Here is a 27469-nt window from a genome sequence, read left to right as displayed (position 1 = left end):
TTTTTTTTTTTTTTTTTTTTTTTCTTTCTGACTTACTTCACTCTGTATGACAGACTCTAGGTCCATCCGCCTCACTACAAATAACTCAATTTTGTTTCTTTTTATGGCTGAGTAATATTCCATTGTATATATGTGCCACATCTTCTTTATCCATTCATCTGTCGATGGACACTTAGGTTGCTTTCCTGGCTATTGTAAATAGAGCTGCAATGAACATTTTGGTACATGACTCTTTTTGAATTATAGTTTTCTCAGGGTATATGCCCAGTAGTGGGATTGCTGGGTCATATGGTAGTTCTATTTTTAGTTTTTTAAGGAACCTCCATACTGTTCTCCATAGTGGCTGTATCAATTTACATTCCCACCAACAGTGCAAGAGGGTTCCCTTTTCTCCACACCCTCTCCAGCATTTTTTATTGTTTGTAGATTTTTTTGATGACTGGGCCTGTTGTCTCTTTTTTAACACGTGTCTATAGATAACAGTTATTTTGTATTGATATCAGTTACGTATAATTTACAGAGCTGTAAGATAATTCCTGTGGAATCAAAAACAAACAACCTGGCAGGGTCTTCTTTAGATTTTAGACAATGCAGTTTTCCACTGACATACATTCTTACCCCTACATAATCAAACTAAAACAAAATAACCTCTGCTCCCACTCATGAATAGATGTAGTTCCTGCACTTGTGATCTTTGGAGTGAAGGGGGGACTGTCATTTACTAAGTGCCTGCTATGAGCATTATTTGTCAATTTGTTCCATCTTCAAAACAGCCCCATGAAGTAGTTGGTGGTGTTCCCATTTTACAGATGAGAAAGTCAAGTTCCCAGAGGTTAGAGACACAGCTAGTAAGTGACAGAGTTAGAATTCCAGCCTGTCCTTCTGTCTCCAAAGTGTACACGTGCGCGCGCACGCGCGCGCACACACACACTCCCTGTGACAACTTGCTAAAAGTAAAAACTGTAGAAATTCTGTGTATTTTTTTCTTGATCTTTAGGTCACTGTCAACCAAGGTGGATCTCAGGAGTGGCCTGGAAGAATGTGCAATGGCCCTGAACTTATTTCTAAGTAACAAATTTACAGATGCCTTAGAATTGCTTCGACCATGGTAATTAACTTTATTTCTTTTAGATAAAATATATTTTTTTGGATGCTTTTGATGATTCTGTCTCTGATGTCATTCTTGTCAGTTAATTTTTCTGCACTTCCTCCTGAATATTTATAAACTAATTTGTTTGAGACCCCTAAATGTTGATTAGTTTTAATATCCAGTTAAGAAATCTGTCTTTTCAACTTTAATTAGTAGAGCATTTCTGATTCTTTCTCCTATCTTAATTTCTATACTTGTTCAAATAGTGTCATCTTATTAGTTTCAGAGAGCTTCATTTGGCTTTCTTCAGTGAAATATTTTTATGGATATTCCTCTGAAACTTAAATATCATTGAGAAAAGTTTCTTTTGAAATGGGCATGGGTGGACGTCCCTGGTGGTGCAGTGGTTAAGAATCCACCTGCCAATGTAGGGGACACGGGTTTGATCCCTTGTCTGGGAAGATCCCACATGCCGCGGAGCAAATAAGCCTGTGAGCCACTCCTGAGCCTGCGCTCTAGAGCCCGGGAGCCACAACTACTGAGTCTGTGCGTCTAGAGCCTGTGCTCTGCAACAAGAGAAGCCACTACCATGAGAGGCATGCACACCACAACAAGGAGTAGCCCCTGCTTAACCACAACTAGAGAAAAGCCCGTGCCCAGCAACGAAGACCCAATGCAGCCAAAAATAAATAAATAAGATAAATAAATTAAAAAAAAAAAAGAAATGGGTGTGGGAAGAACTAAAATATGGTAATCTCAGATGCTAAAAAGAAATTTAAGATAATAAAAATCTTACTGGGACTCCCTATTTATGTGATAAATCACTTAGGCAGTTTCATTTCAATTAATAGTACCTGTTAATTCTGATTATGTGGCAGCAAAACCTATGCTTAGCCTTCTTACTAGGCCTCACTTTGACTCCAGTGTCCACCTGTACAGTGTGACTAGAGCTCGGCAGGAATAATCTTACCTTGTGCCTCCAAACACAGTGTCTTACTTGGATGAAGCTTAGACCTCAGATAATAATTTCAAGACAGTTATGTGGGCACAGAGTGGGACTCTCATTCCTTTGAGGAGTCTGTAGGGTGAGCAGGGTGATGTGACTCTGGTCATTGCCTTTGAATCTTAGAAATTAATGTGCCTACTGAGGCTGTGGTAATTCTCAGACTTAGAAGAGCTGCGATCAGTTAGCATTTCAGAGGCTAAGAACAGATGATAAAATAGATGGTGAAGTCCCCGGCCTACGGAAATTGCCCAGGGCTGTCTCCACCCAATGCTTGTCTCACATCCTCTACCTCAGGGGTTCCCAACTCCCGGGCCACAGACAGGTACTGGTCCTTGGCGTGTTAGGAACTGGGCCGCACAGCAGGAGGTGAGTGGCGGGTGAGAAAGTGAAGCTTCATCTGCATTTACAGCCGCTCCCCATTGCTCGCATTACCGCCTGAGCTCTGCTTCCTGTCAGGTCAGTGGTGGCATTAGATTCTCATAGGAGCGCGAACACTGCTGTGAACTGCGCATGTGAGGGGTCTAGGTTGCGTGCTCCTTCTGAGAATCTAATGCCTCATGATCTGAGGTAGAGCTCAGGGGTGATGCTAGCACTGGGGAGCGGCTGCAAATACAGATTGTCATTAGCAGAGAGGTTTGACTGCACAGAGACCATAATAAATCCATGTGCTTGAATCATCCAGAAACCCCTCCACCCCAACCCCTTTTGTTCGTGGAAAAATTGTCTTCCGCGAAACTGGTCCCTGGTGCCAAAAAGGTTAGGGACCGCTGCTCTACCTTGCCTGTATCTGCCTTTTTCCTTCTGTCCTTCTTAGTCCTTCAGACCTCTCTGTCTGTCTGTCTGTCTCTTCATCTTCTGTCTCTATATCCCTCTGTCTTCCTCTCTCCCTCCCTCTCTTTCTCTCTCTGCCTGTTGTTCTCTCCTTGTCTCTCCTCTCTCAATCTGCCTGCCTGTCTCCTTTGTTTTTTATTCAAAAAGTCTCCATTTTTTCTCCTTCAGTGACACCCAGCTGGTCATAATATGGAATGAAAATAAATGACAGTCTTACACTTAGTCAAGTTTTATATTCTCTGATCTTTATGCATGTTTCACTGTTAAACATACGTTTTCCCCACTTGAATACTTTTTTTTCCCCTTGGAGAAGCTTTTGGTTTAAAATGTGGGGTTTATATAACATTGTAAATCAACTACACTTCAATAAAAAATTTTTTTTTTTAAATGTGAGGTTTAAAACCACAATTGCTGATTCACTTTGGGCTCCTCTTATTCCTTTTTTTTTCTTTCTTTTTTCTTTTTTTGAATAGCCAGTGCCCTCACTGTTTGGGACTAACTGCAAATTACCAAATGTTGTTTAGACTGTTTCTTGGGGGGAAGTATACTGTGGCTTGTATTTGTTTTGCAGAGCAGCAAAAAAAAAAAAAAAAAGTATTTTAAAAATGTATTTGAATTAAAAAATAAAACCATGCATTAATATTGTAGATCTTATGAATAACTAATTAACATAGCTTAAGAAGTTTTGAGGAAAGAGATGGTGAGGTTTTCATAGCCTGAGAGTCTGGGATGTGCCATCCATTCAGACTGAATGTCCTTAAGAATCGAACGCATAACTTGATAATTTGAATTATCCAGAACTTTAATCAGGATTCCCAGATAATGGGATTAGATTCGGTAAGAGATCTACCATGAATTTTTGTCTGGGCCCTTTGTGGCTGACCTAACTTATTGCAAAAGTCTTGCTTCCTCGTGGCCTCTGGCTGGGAGAAGGGAGGGGATGATTTTAAACAAGACTTACCTTTCAAAAACCATATCAGAATTTCTCTGTCACAAACTATGTTTCCAGTGGCCTTTATGTTAGCACTTATTTCAGAGCAAAAGACGGTACACTGCTTCTTGTACAACTGGGAAAAATTGGGTTTGCTTTGAAACATTTTCTAGGAAATGAGTCAGCAGGCTGCCCCCTTGTGCTCAAACAGGGAACAGCATATGCCGCACTCTGCTTCAACCTGGAAAGTTTTGTGCTGCCTGCGTGGGCTTGAATTGGAAAGTCCTCAGGGTTTGAGTTCTTTAGGGCATGTCTTTCATAGTCCATATTATTTTAGTGATCATAGTGAAGGAGTAAAAGTCGTTACTGTGAAAGTCACGTCATGGGTTTACTAGAATTTCTTGTGATTAGTTTCAGATGAGACCTGAATGCTTTTCAGTTGAATTGAAATGTAGTAATTTCCGTGTTCTCCCCAGGGCTAAGGACAGCATGTACCATGCCTTGGGCTACAGTACCATTGTGGTGCTGCAGGCCGTCATGACCTTCGAGCAACAGGACATCCAAAATGGCATTTCTGCCATGAAGGACGCCTTACAAACTTGCCAAAAGTATGAGCTGAGTAATTAAATACTTGAGACACGCCTACAAGCCTTTCTGTCTGTGTGACAAAATGGATGCACTTAGCCTGACAGAGAGCTCTGTTGGAAGTTGGCCACGGTTATAGAAAAGGACTTGAGCATCACAGGTTCCTGGTCTCATGTAGTTTTATGTACGGGAGATAAAAATATTTCCACTAAAGAATTATAGTAGGATGCTGGGATGGCGGAACACGTGGCATCTGTATCTTCCACTTTTCTCGTTGGTACTTGAACTACCGAGAAGGGCTGAGGATTTCAGTGGGATTAGCAGCAAGCATCTCTCGGGGTCCCCCTGGTGGAGCGTTTAGGTACCACATGCCAAGCCAGGCCAAGCAAGGAGCATTCTTCTCTTACGTGGGAAATGCTGCGAAGTCAGAAGGGAGTCTTTTATTTGTCTAAATAGACATATTTAAACACTTTTGCTTGGTGTAAATGACATGGAATTTCAGTTTTATTTTAATCTTTGTGTGTATAGGAAGCTCCTAGCAAAAGCTGTTAACTAGCATTGGTGAATTTTAACATTGCTGAAATTATGTCCTCTTGTAATTATGTTTCCAGCCCCTCAAGGGAAGAGAGTTTCCAAACACTGCACTCTAACTCCATTCTTAACCCGTGACGAGGTGACCCTTAACAACAGAAATACTGATTTTAGCCATAGAGATCAGGGAAGGTGCATGACAGGGTTAGTATTGACTGTTACGTGTATGTTTGTCCATGCACTTGTTCAGTAAGCTTGGGTTAAATGCCCACAGGATGCCAGTGCTGGGAGCTGGGTGTGCAGGGTTCAAAAGGGTGGTCTCTGCCCCAGAGATTTTAGGGTTAGAGTTCTGTTTTGGTGACTCTTTGGTGTGATTGTGACTGAAATGAATGTCAAATGAAAATGAGCTTGATTATTGTCATTTTTTTCTTTCTACTTCCCATCTCCCCTTCTACTTATTCTCTGCAGATACAGGAAAAAATGCACAGTCGTAGAATCTTTCTCAAGTCTTCTTTCTAGAGGATCATTGGAACAGCTGACTGAAGGTAAGAGGCCTTTAAAAGGTTTTTTTCCTTTCTTTGAAAAACTAAAATGTGGTCATGCTCATAAAAGTCAACACTTAAGTGTATAATATAAAGTAAATGGAATGTCTTTTTCTCTTCCCCATAATACTCACCCTCTAGAAGTAACCACTGTTAATAGTTGGTTTTCAAGCCTTGCAGACTTTTCTGTGTACATGTACAAATATATACAGAAGGTACACATAGGATTTTTGTAGTTTTTCATTTTTTGCTAATGTAGAATCATGTGATACATGTTAGGCTACAATGTATTTTTGGCAATTGACTTTTTCCATGTCAAGACATATAAATTGTACTTCATTCTATTTAATAGCTATTTAGTATTCCTTAGGACAGGTGCCACCAGTTACTTACTTTGTCTCTATTGAAGGGCAGTTACACTGGTTTTTTTGCTATTACAAATAATGCCTTCATGCATTTTTGTAAGTATTTCATAGGATAGATTGCTAGAAGTGGAATTACTGGGACTATTTGAAAATAGAAAACATTTATAGATATTGACAGTTTTTTCTACAAAAAATTAGGTCAGTTTATATTCTTACCACCCATGTACAAAAGTTTCTATTTTTCCGCAAGCTATTAATTTTTTCCTCAAGGTCAAAGTAATTTTGATACCTTTAAAATAATGATGATGTTTCACAGTATGGAAGATGTTTGGTTTGTGGACATTTAGGAATATTCAAGAATCCAGGAATCTCTGCAGCATTTGATCAGATGGCTGGGAGGAAATGTCTCCTTTTGCTGTCAATTGCTTGATATTCCACAGAGATTAGGGCAGAAGTTCTATGATCAGCCCTGTTTTATTAGTGTTATTCTCTAATCAGGATGGTTTATAAGAAAGGAGCATCCCAGTACACCTGTAGAAGAGAAAATAACATCTTTCAAATGAGGCCATCGTAGAGTAAAGCTTCTGCCGTCCAAGGAGCATTTGTGCCTGTGTTGTCATTGTCAAATTTGTTCTCTGGAAGAGGTAACACAAAATCGTTACAGTAGCTGTAGCCGATTAAGGCAGGAGCAATTCTGGATACATCTGTCTGTCATTCCTAGTGGTCAAGGGTGTGCCAGACACATTTTTGAGTGTGTTTCATTATGAAGTTTTGTTTGCTTTGTTAGAAGAGTATTATCAACTTGTTATGGACATTGGAGAACTTGGGCTAACTAGAGTGTTGATAACAGAGGATTACAAGACTTGTTCCAAAAGGTATGATGCTGGCCCTGCAGCTGTCATACAGCAGAGTAGATTTCACTGGTTCCTCCAGGCAGCTGAAGCCAATCATCTTTTTCTCCAGAAACTGACCTCCAAGGACCCTTAAGAGTTTATTTATCCCCTTGATTTCAGATAGACTATGTTTTCATATTTTTCATCTTAGGGCCATTTATGTAAATTGGCCCCAGGAGACCTAAAGTCCACTAAAGTAGGTCAGTGGGAAATTAAATGGGCCCCAAAGAAATTTGACTCATTTATATTCTTCTGTTTTCCTCTATATGGCTTCTCTCCAGTGGCCCATTTCCCCCTGCCTCCCTTTTTCTTTGCAATATAAAGCCTGGCATTTGAGATTCTTTTTTAACCTTAGTTTACAAAAGAATGGCATGGTATTATTGGTATAAATATGAATAATAATAATAACTTAAAACATAATAATGCCCTATTTTTTTTTTTTTTTTTTTTTTTGCGGTACACGGGCCTCTCACTGTTGTGGCCTCTCCCGTTGTGGAGCACAGGCTCCGGACGTGCAGGCTCAGCAGCCATGGCCCAGCCGCTCTGTGGCATGTGGGATCTTCCCGGACTGGGGCACGAACCCGTGTCCCCTGCATCGGCAGGCGGACTCTCAACCACTGCGCCACCAGAGAAGCCCAATGCCCTATTTTTTAAAGGCACTCTCTATGTGTGAGACACTGTCGTTGATGCTTTCCTTAGCATTGTCCAATCTAACCTGTGTAACCTCCTTTTTATAGACTAGAAAGTGATGTTCAGAGAGATTAGACAAATGGTCCAAGATTACCTGCTTAGCAGAGCAGAGTTCAAACCCGATCTGCCTTTCCCTAAGCCACATAACCCCACACCTTCTCCTGTAGTTGGGTAGAAAAGGGCACGAAATGTGTCACATATGGATGAAGGAAATGTTGAATTATTTCTGTGTCAGACATCTTGAAAATAGATGGTACTGTTCTTATCTTTTTATTGTGTCTTTGGGCGTGGCATATTTAGAAATATTGAAAAATAAACAGCAATGAGATACCACTACACACCTATGAGAGTGTCCAAAATCTGGAACACTGACGACACCAAATGTTGGTGAGGATGTGGAGGAACAGGAACTCTCATTCATGGCTGGTGGGAATGCAAATGGTACAGCCGCTTTGGAAGATAGTATGGTAGTTTCTTACAAAACTAGGAGCTGAAAACTTGTGTTAACCCCAAAATCTGCAAATGAATGTTTATGGCAGCTTTATTCAGAACTTGTCCTTCAATAGGTGAATGGATAAATAATAAAGTATGGTACATCCAGACAGTGGAATATTATGCAGTGCTAAAAAGAAATGAGCTATCAAGCCATGAAAAGACATGTAGGAGCCTTAAATGCATATTCCTAAGTGAAAGACACCAATCTGAAAAGGCAACCTACTGTATGATTCCAAGCATATAAGATTCTGGAAAAGGCAAAACTATGGAGACAGTAAAAAGGTCAATGGTTGCCCGGGGATGAATAGGTGGAACACAGAATTTTTAGGGCAGTGAAAAATACTGACACCATAATGATAGATACATGTCATTATACATTTGTCCAAACCCATAGAATGTGCAACACCAAGAGTTCAGGCTAATGTAAACTGCGGACTTTGGGTAATTATGATGTGTCAGTGGAGGTTTGTCACTTGTAACAAATGTACCACTTTGGAGGGCATGTTGATAATGGGAGAGGTTATGCGTGTTTTGGGGGGAAAGGGATATATGGGAAATCTCTGTACCTTCCCCTCAATTTTTCTGTGAACCTAAAACTACTCTTAAAAAATAAGGTCTTAATTTAAAAATTATGAAAATAAATCAGGCTGTGACTTGAACCTATTCTGAAATAAGGTTTATTTAGACTTTTATGTCTGAAGGCATGCTTAGCTGACAGTTCAGTGCATAATGAAGATATTTCCTTCCGTGAACTGAGGCATTTGTAATTAAAAGATGTTCTGGTAGGTACCTATTTGTAAATGCCAAATGTCTAATTTTGAGAGCTAAGGGCTGCCCAATATAAATCAATCAGAGTGAAGAAATAAGACTTTTATAAATTAAATTGCATTTATTCCTAATGAGTTTGGCTGTTGCTGCAACCCAAACAGACTTTGTGTTCAAGGGAGCATGTCAAAACATTGTGGATTTAGGGTGCACTTTGTTTTTCCTCTTGGTAATTTCCATTTCCATCCTTGAATGGCTGGTTTTCTGCAGGAGCGAGGATATTTAATTAAACTTTTTGTGGGTTTAACATGGGACACACCCATTCTTCCTTCCTCATGGCTGGCATATTGCCCTAAATGGCTTTCAAATTGCCTTTAAAAACCGACGTTTATATACAGTGCTTAGGATGTGCAAGGAATTTCATATGAAGATTCCTTACGTGCAGAATACAGAGTTCAAACTTTCTTCCCTTTTATCTCTGGCTTCTTGTTACGTCGTTTGTGCTGCTCTTTGCCTTGTCCATCTTTAGCTTAACTCTGATCCATCTGCCCTTCTGCTCAGATGTCTGCAAGGACTCACCATTGTCTACCAAATGAAGCCCAGACTCTGATATTCAAGGTCGTCCATAATTCAGCCCCGACTTACGTTTCCAGGCCCATTGCCCACTCGTCCCTGCACACACCTCGTGCTTCAGCCAAAGGTGCATCGCTGGACTTGCCACGCAGGGCTCCGTGCTCCTTGCCTTTGCTCATGTTGCTTCTCTCCCAGCAGCCGCTTCCCTGCCTTCTTGGCACATGCCCCAAGCCAGCCATCTGGTTACTGAGCAGGCTTTCAAAGTGAATAATTACTAACAATTCCCACTTTGTTACAAGTTTCCCTGGAAGGAGGATATTCAAGTGAGTCTGTAAAAATAAAAGTTACCAGTTTTTCTCCCACTGAACACACGGAGAAAATTCAGGGGCACACTTGGAGGTGAGGTGTTCCGAAGGACGGAGACTGTGGCTGCTGATGCTGCCAGACTGCGCGGGGGGCCACAGCTCCTCGACTTTGGCCTGTTGTGCGTCTGGCCCCATCTTATGCGTGCTGTTGGAAGATCTTAGTTGCATTGTTGCTTCTTTGTAAATCAGCCTTTGGAATATGAGCGTGGCAGGAAAGTGAACCTGTTTGTGAGAACTAGTAGTGTGTGTGTGTGTGTGTGAGTGTGTGTGTGAGACAGTGTGTGTGTGTGTGTGTGTGTGTGTGTGTGTGTGTGTGGTCGGGAGGGGTCCTGTGTGTGTAAGTGAAAGCAATAAAGCGCTAGTTCTTATCCAGTTAGATTCAACAATGTTCCCATTAACACAGAGATACCCCGTTTTTCAGTTACTTACATCACATAAAGATGTTCTACTTTCTGAACTTTTGGCAAAAAGCACGACATGGACCAAGGGCAGTAATCTTAGTGAAAGTAGCTGTTGCATATTGAGGGCTTACTCTGCCCAGTGAGCTTCACAGGCAGCACCTGGTTGAATTCTTCTGCTCTGAAGTAGAGATGTCATTAGCTGGACTTTAGGAACAAGGAAACCAGCAGAGAGAGGGAGGGTAGCTTGCTCGAGGTTCTACAACTAGTACGTGGCAGGGCCTTCCCTGCCACCTAGGCCGTGAAATACCCCAAAGCTCATTTACTTAAATAACACACCAGTTTGCATCCCATGGATAAAATGGGAATCTGCTGATTTTGTTTATGCAAAAAAAAAAAAAAAGAAAATGCAAAGATTTCTCCCTCCCCAATCTCTGCAGGTATCATGGATAGGCCACGTGTTTTGGGGCACTCCCCGTGTCCCAGGGATACATACGTAGTTTTATGTAGCCCTTTTGTGAGTGCCTTGTTCCTGCACTAGATATCTCAGTGATCCCAATAGCCCCAAACTGTGCTAGTGTGAACTTTTTTACATCAAGTCTTCCCTGAATGAGGAGTCATGAGTTGGGCATGCAGGCCAGTTCTTTTTCCTAGAACCCTAGGGAATTACTGCTTTCTCTTCAAGTTAATAGCATGCCTAACCATTGTCATGACTATCATGCCTTCATGTTTTAGAAGGTAGAATTAGTGTATTTAAGTTAGATTTCCAATCTATAACTGTGTTAAACTTGCCTGTTCCCGTTAAGTTAAAAGATAAGTTGTTTCCTTTTTTCCAAGAATTGCTTTTACATTTTGGTTTTTACATTTTGGTGAGCTGAGTTTGGGTCTTTGACACCAGGGGCCTGACTCTTGGCAGTTATATGTGAATGGAGCCAAAGATAACTTCCCCGAAGCATTTCATGCATTCTGGAAAATTCTTGCTGAGGGCCTGAGAACTGAGGTCAGCATTCCACTTTTATGGAAGCACCAAAGCAACCTAGGTTTTTATTGTCTCCCTTGGGCTCATTTATCTACCCGTCTTTTCCGAACATCTCAGAGCAATTACTGTGGATATGGGATTTTCCTTAATATATTTTTATTTGTCTTTAATAGAGGAAATGCATGCCGAAATCTGTTATGCCGAGTGCCTCCTACAGAAAGCAGCCCTCACGTTTGTGCAGGTAATGAACATTTGGCTTAGAATCAGCGTCGCCCAGGAAGCCTGCCAAGTACGACATAGAAGAAATGTGGCTCGTTCTATGTCAGTGCTTCAGTTCTTCTGACTTAGAGTCGTAGTGGAAGATATTTGTTATTACTGATAAACTTTGGCTGAAAGAAGACCCTGGGTTTTTTTTTTTTCCTACTCAAATGCACTTAAAATTCTGTTTTGAACTTCGCTTTATTGGCAACCACTGCCTTTTGAAGAAGCTGCCTTGCAACTACCTCACCTGATTTCAGGCTGCTGCTCCGTATGAGAACTGTGAGGGGTATCCCTCTTCGTGCTTGCTAATGGTGGAGGGCTGCACACGGGAGTGACCGGCTGGAGGAGGCTTCAGCATCCTTGGCTGTTGCCTTCTTGCATCAGATGCTTCAGCAAAGCTTAGTTATGCATGCGTCGAGAGCCAACCTTCCCGTGTATACCTCAGATTTTATTTCCCCGCTCTTTGTATTTTCATTCCCCTTTTATTTCTTATTTTGGAAGGGCAGTTAAAAAAAGTCACTAAACAAAACCATGACTCCTTTTCTCATGGGGCATTCAAATTTCACCTCCAGGAACTGTTACCGTCAGTACCTTGCCTGTCATTGTAGCTTCCAGGTCTTCTAACAAATATGGATTTTAACGTGGTGGCCACACAGGTGGCGGGGATGGATACAAGTGGGGTAGAAGTGGGGTGGAGATTGTAAGGGGGCAGAAATTCAACTGGAAGATGGAAAATCTTCCTCAATCTCAATGATTTACATTGAACTGAGAGTTGCTTTTCTCTTTTTCTGGAGGGTGACCTCTTAGGTTGGATTCTGGTTAAGTAAAATTAAGTCAGTCTGGTGTAGGGCCCTGTTTCCTAAAACCCCACCTATTATGACGGCTGGTTGAAAACAACAGTCTTACTGCCTCAGTAAACATAAGGCTAGTCACGGAGGCCCCCAGTTTTTTCTGATGTGTTTTTCAAATGATAATTTGATAATAAAATCATTGATTTGAAAGGTTTTTGTTTTTTATGTCTGGGGGGCTTGTAGTTCAGCATCTGGGAGCTATCCACGGCTCCCCTCTTCCTCATGCCTCTGTGTCCAGCCAGGCTCGTGGTCGTGCTGCTTTTACCTTTTCAAGGTTTATCAGCTCCGTCTCTTCCTCTTTATTCTGACTATAATTGTTCTAGTGGGGGGCTTGTCAGCTCTTCCCTAGACTGCATGGCAACCCAGGGACCTTCGGTCTGTAGTTTCTCTTCCCTCCAGCTCACTCTCCATTGTGCAAATGTGCACCCTCTCAAAGATGAGAATTTCACCTGGGCATGTCTCTGCTTCAGCATTTAGTAGCCCTCATTGACTATGGCAGTGGTTCTGTATCTGAATATCACACACGGGGAAGGCTTTTTCTAACCAAACTGGTATCTCCCCGCCAGTTCCCTACTCCCCTCTTACCAATGTCCTCAACTGCTACTGGCAGGTATGTTGCATACTTGAGTGGCACAGGTACAGCACAGGTAGCTTTCTTATTCCTTAGTCATTCCCTTTTTTGCAGCAGGTTTCTGCAGCAGTGCTGAGTTATATATGCACAGATGGCCAAGCCAAGCACACCAGGGTCTTGAATGCTTCCCTGAGCGTTTTTTTTTTTTTTTTTTTTGCTTGCAAAGTTCATACCTACCTTGCCTTCCTTCCTTCAGCTGGTTACTTCCCAATCTTTTTTGTGTGTGTGTGTATGTGTGTGCTTTAAGCATTGATGCTTCCAGGAGGCTTTTGTGGACCTCTTCACATCCCCGCCCACCTTTGTGCTGTCATGACATCCCCCACATGTCTCCATCCATGCATGTCTTCATCCCTTAGCGAGTTGTGTTGCTTTTGTCTGATTTTGTGTTTGGGTGCCTGCTGTAAAATAGGCATTCAGCAAATGTTTGGTGAATCCTGAAATGAAATATTCTTATTTGAGTTAGATTTGAGTCCAATTGAAGAAATTCTTTCCTGGCCAGTATTGGAATTTGTGTAACCATAAGATTCCTTAAAATCAGAACATAAACATTTAAATTGCATAGTGAATTTTACATTTATTGATTCTTTTAATAATTTAAAGATTAAGTATTTAAGTAACTGATGACATTAACAAACTCAAATTAGTTCTTCTTTTGTTTCGGAAGGATGCTCAAGTGCACAGGAAATCAATACCAGAGCAGCTTTCTGATATTAACGGACTAGAAAAGCATGGGACTATCTCCATTAGCACCTTCTATTAGAGTAACATCTTCCAAGCAGTTATTATTTTTTAATTTTTATTATTATTTTTTTTTGCGGTACGTGGGCCTCTCACTGCTGTGGCCTCTCCCGTTATGGAGCATAGGCTCCGGACTCACAGGCTCAGTGGCCATGGCTCACGGGCCCAGCCGCTCTGCAGCATGTGGGATCCTCCCGGACCGGGGCACGAACCCGTGACCCCTGCATCGGCAGGTGGACTCTCAACCACTGCCCCACCACGGAAGCCCTCAGGCAGTTATGTGATATGCTTTAATAGGAGACTCTTGGAATCCTAGAATGCTCACCCTAAAAAGGTCATTCATTTAGGCCAGCTGACCCAGTTTTATGGCTGATGACCATCAGGCCAAGAGAAGTGATCTCTTTTCCCCTAAACAGTATTTCATATAAGTGACAGCAACTTTAGAATCCAGATCAGTTATCTGTGGTCTGGAAATGTATATGAATGAAATTCACAATGTTAAATAGACTGCCTGCTAAAGTCCCCTCTAAAGAAGAACCATAATCCCATTACTTGGAGTAAGACAGACAGGAAAGTCCTTGGAGCATATCCTTAAAGTCAGCCATTTTGAATTCCATTGAACCCAGAAGAAAGTTGCTCAGTAGTTGATGATGTTTATTGAAGTACGTTTGGACTAACCTTTATGGCCCCAAATTGATGAGGATTACTTCCTTACTTCCTTAAAGTAATGCAAGGATTTAAGAAATGTTTCCTTTTTGTTGTCCTCTAACTTGGAAGAAAAATGACAAAAAAGCATTTCAGATGTAAAGCAAGAAGAATGGTTTAATTTAAAAATCATATCCTCAAAAGATAGTGTTTTGTTCTAATCTTGCAGCTACACAGCTATGGGGACAGTTTAAGAATCTTTTGCTAAATGATCTAATTATTTAATTGTTTTCAGGATGAAAATATGATCAACTTCATCAAAGGTGGACTCAAAATTAGAACAAGTTACCAAATATATAAGTAAGTTAAAAATTAAGATTTATAAAAAATATTTTAACAGGGTTTGTACCTTTTTGACCACGTTCTTGTGGTTTCTAAGTGATTCTTGTACTATGTACCATTTTATACTTCAAAGTTCTCAGTCAGTATGACTATGTTTTTTAAAATTTCGTGTTGGTAAAAGTGCACTTGATTTTTGGCTTACTGAGGTGTATTCAATGCCATAGGACAACACAATTTAAGTTTAAATGCAGTTTTAAAAGAAAAATAGCTGTAAAGAAAAGTACTTACATAATTTCTGATTAGATAATCTTAGTTTCTCTCTCCTAAAAACAATTTATAAATTTAAAATGACAGGTATGTACAGGTATGTGTTTGGTTCAGACTCTAGAACATCACTGCTCCAATGAAGTTCTGCAGTGATTCAGATGTTCAATTAAAGTGGACCATAGTGTCATTCACATCTTCTATATCCTTACTGATTTTTATCTAGTTGTCCTGTCCTTTACTCACAGAGTTAAAAATCTTCAGCTTTGATTCTGGAGTCATCCATTTCTCCTTTTAGTTCTGTCAGTATTTGCTTTGTATATTTAGAACCTCTATTATTGGGCTTATATATATTTTAATTGTTTTATCTTCCTAATGAATTAATCTTTCATCATTATAAAATGTTCCTATGTAACTCCTTATAATATTCCTTGTCTTGAAATCTGTTTTGTCTGATATTGATAAAGCTACTCATGCTTTTTTATCATTACTATTTGCATGGCATATATTCTTTTACTTTAAACCTATCTTTGTTTTGTATTTAATTTGCATTTTTTGTAAACATGCTTAATTTGATCTTGCTTCTTTACTCAGTGTGACAGTTAATATGTTTGCACTTGTGAGTACCATTTTGCTTTTTTCCTTTGCCTTATTTGTCCCCCCCCTTATTTTTCTGCCTTCTTTTGCTTTAAATAAAAAAAAATATGTATTCCAGTGGAATCCTTCCATTGTTTTCTTAGCTATAGCCCTCTTTAATTTTTTTAAGTGTTTGCTCTAGTGATTATAATAGCCTTCTTAACTTATCATAGTCAACTTAGAGTTAATATTGTACCATTGCACAAGTATAAGAACTTTGCAAAAGTATAGTTTCATTTACCACCTGTTGTCTTTTATACTATTCTTACAATAGTACACGTATGTATATTACACACTCCACAGAGTGGTACCCACCTTTTGCTTTAAACAATTTTATGTCATGGTCTTCACTATTAACCCATATATTTACCATTTTTGGTGTTCATTCATTCCTGTCTAATTTCAGACTGAAGCATTTCTTTTAAGATTTCTTACAGTGTGTGTCTACTTTCATCAATTCTCAATGTTTCATTTACCTGAAAACACCTTTATTATTTATTTATTTATTTTTGGCGATACGCAGGCCTCTCACTGTTGTGGCCTCTCCCGTTGAGGAGCACAGGCTCCGGACTCGCAGGCTCAGCAGCCATGGCTCACGGGCCCAGCCGCTCCGCGGCATGTGGGATCTTCCCAGACCAGGGCACAAACCCATGTCCCCTGCATCGGCAGGCGGACTCTCAACCACTGCGCCACCAGGGAAGCCCCATCTTTATTTTTTATTTATTTATTTTTTTGCGGTACGCAAACCTCTCACTGTTGTGGCCTCTCCCATTGCAGAGCACAGGCTCAGCAACCATGGCTCACGGGCCTAGCTGCTCCACAGCATGTGGGATCTTCCTGGACCGGGGCATGAACCCGTGTCCCCTGCATCGGCAGGTGGACACTCAACCACTGCGCCACCAGGGAAGCCCACATCTTTATTTTTGAAGGCTGTTTTTGCTCAGTATAGTATTCTCGAGTTACAAGGTTTTCTTTTTCTTTTCTTCTTTTGCCCCTTTAAAACTGTCAATCCATTGTATTATAACCTCTGTTGTTTCTGATCATAAGTCAGCTATTATTTTAATTATTTTTCCCTTGTCTGTAATTTGTCATTTCTTCTGGCTGCTTTGAAGACTTGTATTTTTTATTCTTAGCACATTGACTGATGTGCTTAAGTATGGCTTTGAGAAATGTGTAGCTATTATTTCTTCAAGTATTTTTTTCTGCTCCATTCTCACTTTTCTCCTTCTGAGACCCCAATTACATGTTAGTCACCTGATTTTGTTTACTAGGTCACTGAGCTGCTGTTCATTTAAAAAAATTGTTTTCTTCAGATTAGACATTATCTCAACATCTGGGCTGTCTTGGGGTCAGTTTCTATTGCCTGCTTTTTCTCCTGACTATATGTCATGTTTTTCTGTTATCAAGTCAATAATTTTTTGATTGTACACTAGATAGTGATACATTGTAGAGACTCTAGGTTCTGTTTTCTTTCTCAGAATAGTGCTGATTCTTGCTCTGGGAAGCATTTGACTTGACTAGACTTAGAGCCCATACTCTTAACTCTTTGGTAGTGGGCAGCATCTGAAATCTTGGTTCCATTACTTCTTCTGTCTTGTCTCTGCTTTTCTTTGGAGTTTCCCCAGTGCTCACATAGATCATGAATCAGCCAAGAATTTGAGTGGAGTTCTAACACTGATTTTGGTGTTTCCCTCCTATGTGGTTCTCTCCTATCTGAAAATTCCCCCATTACCTTATAGGTAATCTGGCAGATTTGAACTCTGGGCTCCTTTTGAAGCCAATAAGACTGTGGCTTTCTGTGTAAGTTCTAGGCGTCCTGCACCAAGTGTACTAGGGAGTACTTCCAGGTGACTAGCCATATAAACTTAAGGTCCCTTCAAGAGTTGTTCTCTTTTTTCAAATTTCAACCCTTCTCCAGTTTCCCATTACTTTTTTTTTTCAGTTTCCAGTGCCTACCAATATATTTTAAATATGCATTTTGCATTTTGTCCAGAGTTTATAATTGTTATCTGTGGGAGGGTTAATCTAATATAAGCCACCCTGCTATTACTGGAAGCAGAATGAAGATTTAGTATTTTAAGAGATGCTTTTACCCAACATGATTTCATAAAATTATATTCCATTCAAAATCCTGGAAGGGAGTGGATTTGGGGAACCTGATATATTGTTTTTACTTTTCCTCTTGAAATATTTTTTAGAAGATATAAAAGAATGTTAAAGAGTTGATTGCTTTTTCAGTCATCAAAACTTAAAAACCAAAGGAATTAAAATAGTCTTGTAATGGCACAGAAATATATATCAGTGGAATGGAACATAGGGCTTAGAAACGTGTGTGTGTGCGCGCGTGCGCGCATACATGCGTGTGCATGCCTGTGTGCGTGCACATCATGCATGCACTTCTGTGTACACACACGTACATTTACCAGCGAATTCAAAGCATACTAAAAACCTATATATACATAAATCTCTTTAAAATCAGTGGGAAAATATGGGTACTTTAATAAATGGTTTTGGGAAAATTGGCTCTTCGTTTTGGAAAAAAGACTGTATAAAAGATACATTCCAGAGAGAAACAGTCAGCTCTACCCACCACCAGTCCCTCCCATCAGGAAACTTGCACAAGCCTCTTAGATAGCCTCATCCATCAGAGGGCAGACAGCAGAATCAAGAAGAACTACAATCCTGCAGCCTGTGGAACAAAAACCACATTCACAGAAAGATAGACAAGATGAAAAGGCAGAGGGCTATGTACCAGATGAAGGAACAAGATAAAACCCCAGAAAAACAACTAAATGAAGTGGAGATAGGCAACCTTCCAGAAAAAGAATTCAGAATAATGATAGTGAAGATGACCCAGGACCTTGGAAAAAGAATGGAGGCAAAGATCGAGAACATGCAAGAAATGTTTAACAAAGACCTAGAAGATTTAAAGAACAAACAAACAGAGATGAATAATACAATAACTGAAATGAAAACTACACTAGAAGGAATCAATAGCAGAATAACTGAGGCAGAAGAACGGATAAGTGACCTGGAAGACAGAATGGTGGAATTCACTGCTGCAGAACAGAATAAAGAAAAAAGAATGAAAAGAAATGAAGACAGCCTAAGAGACCTCTGGGACAACATTAAATGCAACCACATTCGCATTATAGGAGTCCCAGAAGGAGAAGAGAGAGCGAAAGGACCAGAGAAAATATTTGAAGAGATTATAGTCGAAACTTCCCTAATGTGGAAAAGGAAATAGCCACCCAAGTCCAGGAAGCACAGAGAGTCCCATACAGGATAAACCCAAGGAGAAACACGCCGAGACACATAATAATCAAATTGGCAAAAATTAAAGAAAAAGAACAATTATTGAAAGCAGCAAGGGAAAAATGACAAATAACATACAAGGGAATTCCCACAAAGTTAACAGCTGATTTCTCAGCAGAAACTCTACAAGCCAGAAGGGAGTGGCATGATATACTTAAAGTGATGAAAGGGAAGAACCTACAACCAAGATTACTCTACCCGGAAAGGATCTCATTCAGATTCGATGGAGAAATCAAAAGCTTTACAGACAAGCAAAAGCTAAGAGAATTCAGCACCACCAAACCAGCTCTACAACAAATGTTAAAGGAACTCCTCTAAGTGGGAAACACAAGAGAAGAAAAGGACCTACAAAAACAAACCCAAAACACTTAAGAAAATGGTCATAGGAAAATACATATCAATAATTACCTTAAACATGAATGGATTAAATGCTCCAACCAAAAGACACAGGCTTGCTGAATGGATACAAAAACAAGACCCATATATATGCTGTCTACAAGAGACCCACTTCAGACCTAGGGACACATACAGACTGAAAGTGAGGGGATGGAAAAAGATATTCCATGCAAATGGAAATCAAAAGAAAGCTGGAGTAGCAATACTCATATCAGATAAAATAGACTTTAAAATAAAGAATGTTACAAGAGACAAGGAAGGACACTACATAATGATCAAGGGATCAATCCAAGAAGAAGATATAACAATTATAAATATATATGCACCCAACATAGGAGCACCTCAATACATAAGGCAATTGCTAACAGCTCTAAAAGAGGGTATTGACAGTGACACAATAATAGTGGTAGACTTTAATACCTCACTTACACCAATGGACAGATCATCCAAACAGAAAATTAATAAGGAAACACAAGCTTTAAATGACACAGTAGACCAGATAGATTTAATTGATATTTATAGGACATTCCATCCCCAAACAGCAGATTACACTTTCTTCTCAAGTGCACATGGAACATTCTCTAGGATAGATCACATCTTGGGTCACAAATCAAGCCTCAGTAAATTTAAGAAAATAGCAATCATATCAAGTATCTTTTCTGACCACAACACTATGAGATTAGAAATGAATAACAGCGAAAAAGAAGAAAAAACCACAAACACATGGAGGCTAAACAATACGTTGCTAAACAACCAAGAGATCACTGAAGAAATGAAAGAGGAAATAAAAAAATACCTCGAGACAAATGACAATGGAAACACGACAATCCAAAACCTATGGGATGCAGCAAAAGCATTTCTAAGAGGGATGTTTATAGCTATACAGGCCTACCTCAAGAAACAAGAAAAATCTCAAACAATCTAACCTTACACCTAAAGGAAGTAGAGAAAGAAGAACAAAAAACCCCAAAGTTAGCAGAAGGAAAGAAATCATAAAGATCAGAGCAGAAATAAATGAAATAGAAACAAAGAAAACAATAGCAAAGATCAATAAAAGTGAAAGCTGGCTCTTCAAGAAGATAAACAAAATTGATAAACCCGTTAGCCAGACTCATCAAGAAAAGAGGGAGAGGACTCAAATCAATAAAATTAGCAATGAAAAAGGAGAAGTTACAACAGACACCACAGTAATACAAAGCATCCTAAGAGACTGCTACAAGCAACTCTATGCCAATAAAATGGACAACCTGGAAGAAATGGACAAATTCTTAGAAAGGTATAACCTTCCAAGACTGAACCAGGAAGAAATAGAAAATATGAACAGACCAATCACAAATAATGAAATTGAAACTGTGATTAAAAATCTTCCAACAAACAAAAGTCCAGGACCAGATGGCTTCACAGGTGAATTCTATCAAACATTTAGAGAAGAGCTAATACCCATCCTTCTCAAACTCTTCCAAAAAATTACAGAGGAAGGAACACTCCCAAACTCATTCTATGAGTCCACCATCACCCTGATACCAAAACCAACCAAAGATACTACAAAAAAAGAAAATTACAGACCAATATCACTGATGAATATAAATGTAAAAATCCTCAACAGAATACTAGCAAACTGTTCCTTCAGTAAGTCCGAAAGAGAAAAACAAATATCATATATTAACGCATACATGTGGAACCTAGAAAAATGGTACAGTTGAACCAGTTTGCAGGGCAGAAATTGAGACACAGATGTAGAGAACACACTTATGGACACCAAGGGAGTAAAGCGGCGGGGGCTTGGGGGAGGTGGTTTGATGAATTGGGCGATTGGGATTGACATATATACACTGATGTGTATAAAATTAATGACTAATAAGAACCTGCTGTATAAATAAAATTCAAAAAATAAAAAAATGATACATTCCATATAGATTTGATATGAAAATATTTTTAGAAGAGTACAACCAAAACATAGGAAAGTCTTTTTATAGTCCTAAAGCACAAAGGCCTTTAAACTTTTGATTTATTTAAAAATTTTTCACTTTGAAATGATTCCAGAATTTTTACAAAGAATTATCATATATTCTTCCAATATACAAATGTTAACATCTTATGGAACCACAGTATAATTATTAAAACCAGGAAATGAACATTGATATACTATTATTAACTACTTCATTGACTTTACTCAAATTTTTCTGATTGTCCCACCAGTGTCCTTATTCTGGTCCAGGATTCACTCCAGGATTCTGGATGTCACATTTAGTTGTTACGTCTCCTTAGTCAGTTTTAATCTGGAAGAGTCCCTCAGTCTTTCTTTGTCTTTCAGGACCTTGACATTTTTGAAGAATACTGGGCAGCTATTTTTTAGACCATTGCTCAAGGTGGACTTATCTAATGTTGCTTAATGATTAAATTCAGATTTTTCTATGGCAAGAATACTATAGAAGTGATGTGGTGTCCTTCTCAGTGTGTCATATATGTAGATATATGATGTCAATTTCAGAAGCCTTTTAAAGTGTGACATAAAATCAGAAAGCATAGAAGACTAACTTGACCAAATAAACATATAAATTTTCATCATGGCAAAAATATCCCGTAATAAAAAATACAAATAGAAATGTGATATAAATGGTTCAGGGCAAATGACAGTGTGAGAAACTCATAGGTTGGGGGGTCTAAACTGATAGAGTTTTTATGAAGGATGTTCTGGCAGTATATACCAAAATTAAGAATATGCATTACCTTCAATCTCAGAAGTTCTTTTTCTAAGAATTTATCCTATGAACAGTTAGGATGGTATAAATATAGTTATAGTACTTGATATAGGAAAGTACTTGATGAAGGTATAAGAACACTTTAGCAGCATTGTTTGTAATATGGAATATTTTGAAACAACTTGAAAATTTAAGAATAGGAATTTGGTTAAATAAATTATTCCATAGAATGGAATAATATGCACTTGTTAAAGAATAAGGTAGCTTTCATGCATTTTCATGGAAAATTGTCAATATAATCTATTGAAGAGTATATACTATGTGATCCCATTTGTGTTTTCTAAAGATTGCATTCTTTGTAAAGCATAAAAACAACTAGAAAATTATGTACCAGGCTGTTAACAGTGACCGTCTCTCTGTGGGATGATTGTGTAGGGACACTTAGGGTTTCTCCATATTATTTGAGCATTTTGTAATAATCATCTATTATCAGCAAATAGAACATTTACACAGAAAATAACTCTGAACATAATATGCATATCCTGCCATCCTGTTGATATTTTGACATTTGAAGTTTTGTGCATGTATATAAGCATATATAATTATCTTTTTATACAGTGAGATTATATGCTTTGTGTCATTTTGAAATTTCTTTTTTCACTTCATGTCAGAAAATTTTAGATCATTAAGTATTTTTAATTCATCATGGCTTTTAATGGCTCCACAGTATTCCACTATTTGGATATACTACACGTGTATGTATAAATGTATGCATGCATGCAACTATCTTCGTAACCAATTTCCGGTTGTTGCCTATTTAGTTTGTTTATAAATTTTTATTGTAGGTAGTAATACAGTATCTTTCCTTATAGGTCAAGTTTTGTGTGTATCCATGCTATTTCCTTAGAATAAAATTAGATTTGTTGGTTCAAAGGTATGCATGTGTGTAAGATTTCTGATATATATTGCAAAATTATTCTGAAGAATAATTGGATTGGCAAACTTTTTCTTAAAATACCAGACAGTAAGTGTTTAGGCTTGTGGGTTGTAAGATCTCTGTCCCAACTACTCAACTCTATGACCGCAAGGTGTAAGCAGCCATAGACTATAAGTAAATGGGTGTGACTATGTTCCAATAGGTTGCCAACCTCTTTACTATAACTACCATTTTACCATAAATAAATGAATGTGTCTATTTGTTCTTACCTTTGCCAGCACTGGTTTTCTATTTAAAAAATTAAAATAATGGTTTTTATCACAAAAATGGCGTATATATTTTGGAAAATAGGAAAACGTGGATGAGCAAATATTAAAATACACACACACACTATATACTTATCACCCAGTAATTATGGCTGTTAACATCTTAGTATATATTCTTTCAGAATATTTTCTACATGTATCTAAAGATATATATTTTTTTAAACGAAAATGAGATCACATTGTATGTACTATTTTTTAACCTGCTTTTTTCAGTTAATGATCTTTACTTTTTCGTGTCAACAAGTCTTCATTTCATATAATACTCAATCCATCTTCAAATTTTGCCTGTTGGCCCCAAATCTCTTTTACTGCTGGAATGTCAGTACCAGGATCCAACCCAAGACTGCCTTGAACATCCAGTGTTTATGTTCATTAAATACATCTTATTCTAGAAGAGTCTCTATATTCATGAGAGTTGTTGAAAAGCACAACCCATTTGTCCTGCAGGATATGCACAGATTTGTTTGGTGGCTTCCTTGAGTTTTCATTTAGCTTGTTCCTTGTCATAGTCAGCTCAGGCTGCCATAACAAAATATCATACACTGGATGGCATAAGCAACAGAAATTTATTTCTTCACAGTTCTGGAGGATGAAAGTCCAAGATCTGGGTACCAGCATGATCAGGTTCTGGTGAGGACTCTCTTCTTGGCTTGCAGACAGCCACCTTCTCACTGTGTCCTCACATGGCAATGAGAGACCTTCCTCTTATAAGGCCACCAATCTTATCAGAGGAGGACCCCACCCTTATGACCTCATGTATCCTTAATTGCTTCCTAAAATCTCTGTCTTCAAATACAGTCACACTGGGTGGGGGGATTAGAGCTTCAACATATGAATTTGGGGGAAATATAGTTCAGTCCATAGCATTCCTGTAGGCCTTTATATTTCCTGTAAAGTGGAAATTAGATTCAGGTTAGTTGCATTTGGCTAGAATACATCATAAGTGAAGTTGCATGATTTGTAAGTGCATCACACCAGGTGATACATAATATCTGGCTATTTCTTACTACCTTTAAAAAATATATCTGTCAGTTTGATAAGCAATTTCTGGTTATTGCCAAGTTTTACATCTTTGTCATTGTTTTCATCTGCATTTCTCTGATTAAGTATTTGCCTTTTGAAGATGTGAAGGGAAAGGGAAAAATGCATGGAAAATTAATTAAAATGAGAAATCAGGAAGATTGGCTTGGATGGAAGAGGGAAAAATAAGAGGACAGTTGCAGGCAATTGTGATCAAGCTTGCTTTCCTCTTTCAATCTTTCCTAGTTGTGAGTTTTATTTCGGTCTATTTGAGACCATGGTGATCATGCTGAAATTCAAGTCTTTTTGTCAGTAGCACCTCAGTTACTCAGTGGAGGGTAGGTTGCTGAAGTGTGCACAACGGCTGAGAGACTGAGCATTCCTAGGAAGTCTCCTCTAACACATGCTGGGAAACTGTGAGATCACAGTCCTGCGGTCCTTTGGCTCCTGAGTCATGCTTGCTGATATTTGAACCCTCTTTTGCTTTAAGCCCAGAAAGATTGTGCTGATAAACAGTGTAGAAATGAGTGTGTCGTTTTTCCTTAATGATGATTACCCAGTAGAGGGGTGGGATAGGGAGGATGGGAGGGAGGCTCAAGAGGAAGGGGATATGGGGATATATGTATGCATATGGCTGACTCACTTTGTTGTACAACAGAAACTAGCACAGCATTGTGAAGCAATTATACTCCAATAAAGATGTATTAAAAAATAAAATAAAATATCGGCAAACTAAAAAAAGAAAAAAAGTAAACGCAGCACAGCTTCATCCACTTAAAAATTCTCTGGTATTTTGGCTAATGACATTTATCTTATGGTATGTAAATGCAAAATTTGACTTAAAATTAGTTTTCAGTGTCATAGTAAACTTACAGTATAACTGTTTTCTTCAATCCAGAGAATGTCTTTCTATCCTGCACGTAATTCAGAAGAACAAAGTTGAGCAGCAGTTCTTCTATGAGTTTGAAGGTGGCGTCAAGCTTGGAATAGGGGCCTTTAATTTGGTAAGTGATCAGAAAGCAACTAGAATCTTTTGTACAAGAACCTTAGGTTTTCAGTGCCTCTGCTACTGCATTTGAACCTCACCCTGAACCACTACCTGGGTTTGGTTGGCAAGTGGCTACAGTGGGATCAGTTTTCTTGTGCTGTGAACCAGTGGGGGCTTTGGCCAGAATGTGCTGTAAAGTTCTGCACATGCTCAGAATAGTTTTCGATTGTATAATAAGGGAAGCATGCAGCTCTCTGAATGGACTAGTAACACTTTTTGGTAATAAGGAGCTTGAAATTCAGTTCTATGTCCACATCAGAAATATTATTGCTATAGCAATGGTGGCTCTGAAATTGAAAATAGGTGAGGGAACAATATAGTTTGAGGGATGATGAAGCTCTGGGGTAGATGAAGGGTTTGAGTAGATATCTGTCCAATTGCTATATTATTTAGATATTTTGATATTAAGGTTTGACTGGAATTGGTGAGAAAATTAAGTAGTAAAGGGAATCCCACACAAGTGTATACACTACCGTGGCCGCTTTGTTCATGAGCCCATTGGTTGATGACAGAGGTGGCTGAGGAGAGAGGCTGGCTAGTGTCCACAAAATGAATCACCCTATCCACTTGATTATTAAAATCTTCCTCTGCTGAGGTCAGCCTTTGGTGAACATTCGCATGGGACACAAACATCTTCACATTTTTTGCCCATTCTGAGATGTCTGTCCGTATACCTCTTTCCCAGAGCTCCTTGTCATCAATTTTCCCATCATGTTCTTTCTAAAGCCCTGACCATCCAACCAAACCACTGGCAAACACCCATGAATCAGTAAATAATTGCATATATGGCCATTTCTCCTTCCAAGCAAAGTGAACAAACAGGGCACTGCTCAAAGTTAAGCCCTGGGAGAACTTCCCTTTATCCTACTCTTTAGGGATGTCCCAGAGAGGGGCTGTAGTGCTGTAGGTGTCTACTTCTGGGTCACGCCTGCATATATGAAGGATACAACAGACTTTTGCTTTTGGAAAAGGATGCTAAAAGAAACACTGTTTGGAGGTGGACACTGGGGGTTATCTTCTCATCACTTTATCAACCCACATGAAAGGAGCAAGTGTTCTTTAGAGCATTCTGAAAAAGCCAGGTGTTTTGTTTTGTTTTGTTTTTAATTTTTTAGGTGTATTGTCTTAACTAAATGAAATTAAGTCACAAGTAATGATTATACTAGGTGCAGTATGTGGTGACTGAGATGTGTCCAGTGGTTTAAACTTGGTTCTAATTTTTCATATTACTGAATCATTAAAACTTTAAGTTGGTTAGAGTTTAACATTTATCTACAGTTAGATGTACTAACACTAAGTACACTTGTATTTTTTTTCTTACAGATGCTGTCCCTTTTACCAGCACGGATTATCAGACTACTAGAATTTATAGGATTTTCTGGAAATAGGGTACAAAATTAATTTTTTCTTAATTTTGACAAGGAAAATAAAAGTTATTTATTGAATATGAGGGAAATACAACATGTCCTCATAACTAGCAATTTGTTTTCAGAACAACAAAGAGGCATTGGGTTTTGATTATATTTTTCAGGAGTTAAGAGATGGTTTTTCTATTGAAAGTTAAAATTTTTCATCTTTGTTATTTAAATTCTGGGATTAAAATTTATGTTTTACTAATATTGCTGCTTGCTGGATCTTTAGTACTCACGTGAGGTTAAAATATGCTTCCCTAACATTTCTGCAACCCCAGAGTTTCCTGCAAAACCAAGAAATTAGGCTAGATTTCCCTGTCTAACGTTTTGTGATTCGTATGGATCAAGCATAGTTGCAGTTGTTTTGGTTTTCCTTGTTTTTACACGTTTCACTATAAAACTAAGCAAGGAAATTTGTTTTCCACGAGTTTTGTTTGTTATAGTTCTGTGTGGTTGTTTTTGTAGTGTATAACATGTATTAATCATAACACTCAATATGCTATTACCAGAGTTGCCTTATTGCAAAAGTTGTCCCTGTTAGTCCAGAGAGCAGGTTTTGAGAAATAGATGAGAACAGGTACAAGAAGCTGTAATTTTTTTCCCTATTTATTCCACTGTCCAGGTTCTCCATAAGTATTATGTATTTATGGTGATCCCTTCCTGATATGATCTATCTATTCAGACTCTGTGTTTCATTGTTACCCTTCCCCTCTACTATTCATCTTCCACCTTATTTCTTTAGTAGCTCCAACTTGCCCCTTGAATGAAGTCCAAACTACAGCATGGATTCAAGGGCCCTAGGATCTGATTCTAGCCAGTGCTTCTAGCCTACTACCCATCCTTTTTGCTTCCCCAGTGTTCCTGCTAAACTGGGCAAATGGTTGTTCACCAGATAGACCCTGTGCT

General features: G+C 38.8%; 1 protein-coding gene across 2 annotated transcripts in view; it reads left to right on the top strand.

Moving 5' to 3' along the window:
* TTC39B (tetratricopeptide repeat domain 39B) overlaps positions 1 to 27469 on the top strand; it is a 133474-nt gene that overhangs the window by 78912 nt on the left and 27093 nt on the right. Inside the window, exons 4-10 of one of the 2 annotated variants that reach the window (XM_027105888.1) lie at positions 998 to 1108; positions 4335 to 4466; positions 5443 to 5519; positions 11213 to 11280; positions 14461 to 14525; positions 25002 to 25107; positions 26475 to 26540. In XM_027105888.1, coding sequence (XP_026961689.1) covers positions 998 to 1108; positions 4335 to 4466; positions 5443 to 5519; positions 11213 to 11280; positions 14461 to 14525; positions 25002 to 25107; positions 26475 to 26540 — 625 coding nt within the window. Of the gene's footprint in view, positions 1 to 997; positions 1109 to 4334; positions 4467 to 5015; positions 5179 to 5442; positions 5520 to 11212; positions 11281 to 14460; positions 14526 to 25001; positions 25108 to 26474; positions 26541 to 27469 lie in introns of those variants that run through there. The other variant, XM_027105889.1, reaches the window with a different exon arrangement.

The sequence above is a fragment of the Aethalodelphis obliquidens genome, unplaced genomic scaffold, assembly GCF_003676395.1.
Source record: "Aethalodelphis obliquidens isolate GAN/ISIS:26980383/991018 unplaced genomic scaffold, ASM367639v1 scaffold7, whole genome shotgun sequence".
Taxonomy (NCBI): domain Eukaryota; kingdom Metazoa; phylum Chordata; class Mammalia; order Artiodactyla; family Delphinidae; genus Aethalodelphis; species Aethalodelphis obliquidens.
The sequence above is the reverse complement of the archived record's forward strand: the minus strand, read 5'-3'. Positions and strand labels throughout refer to the sequence as shown.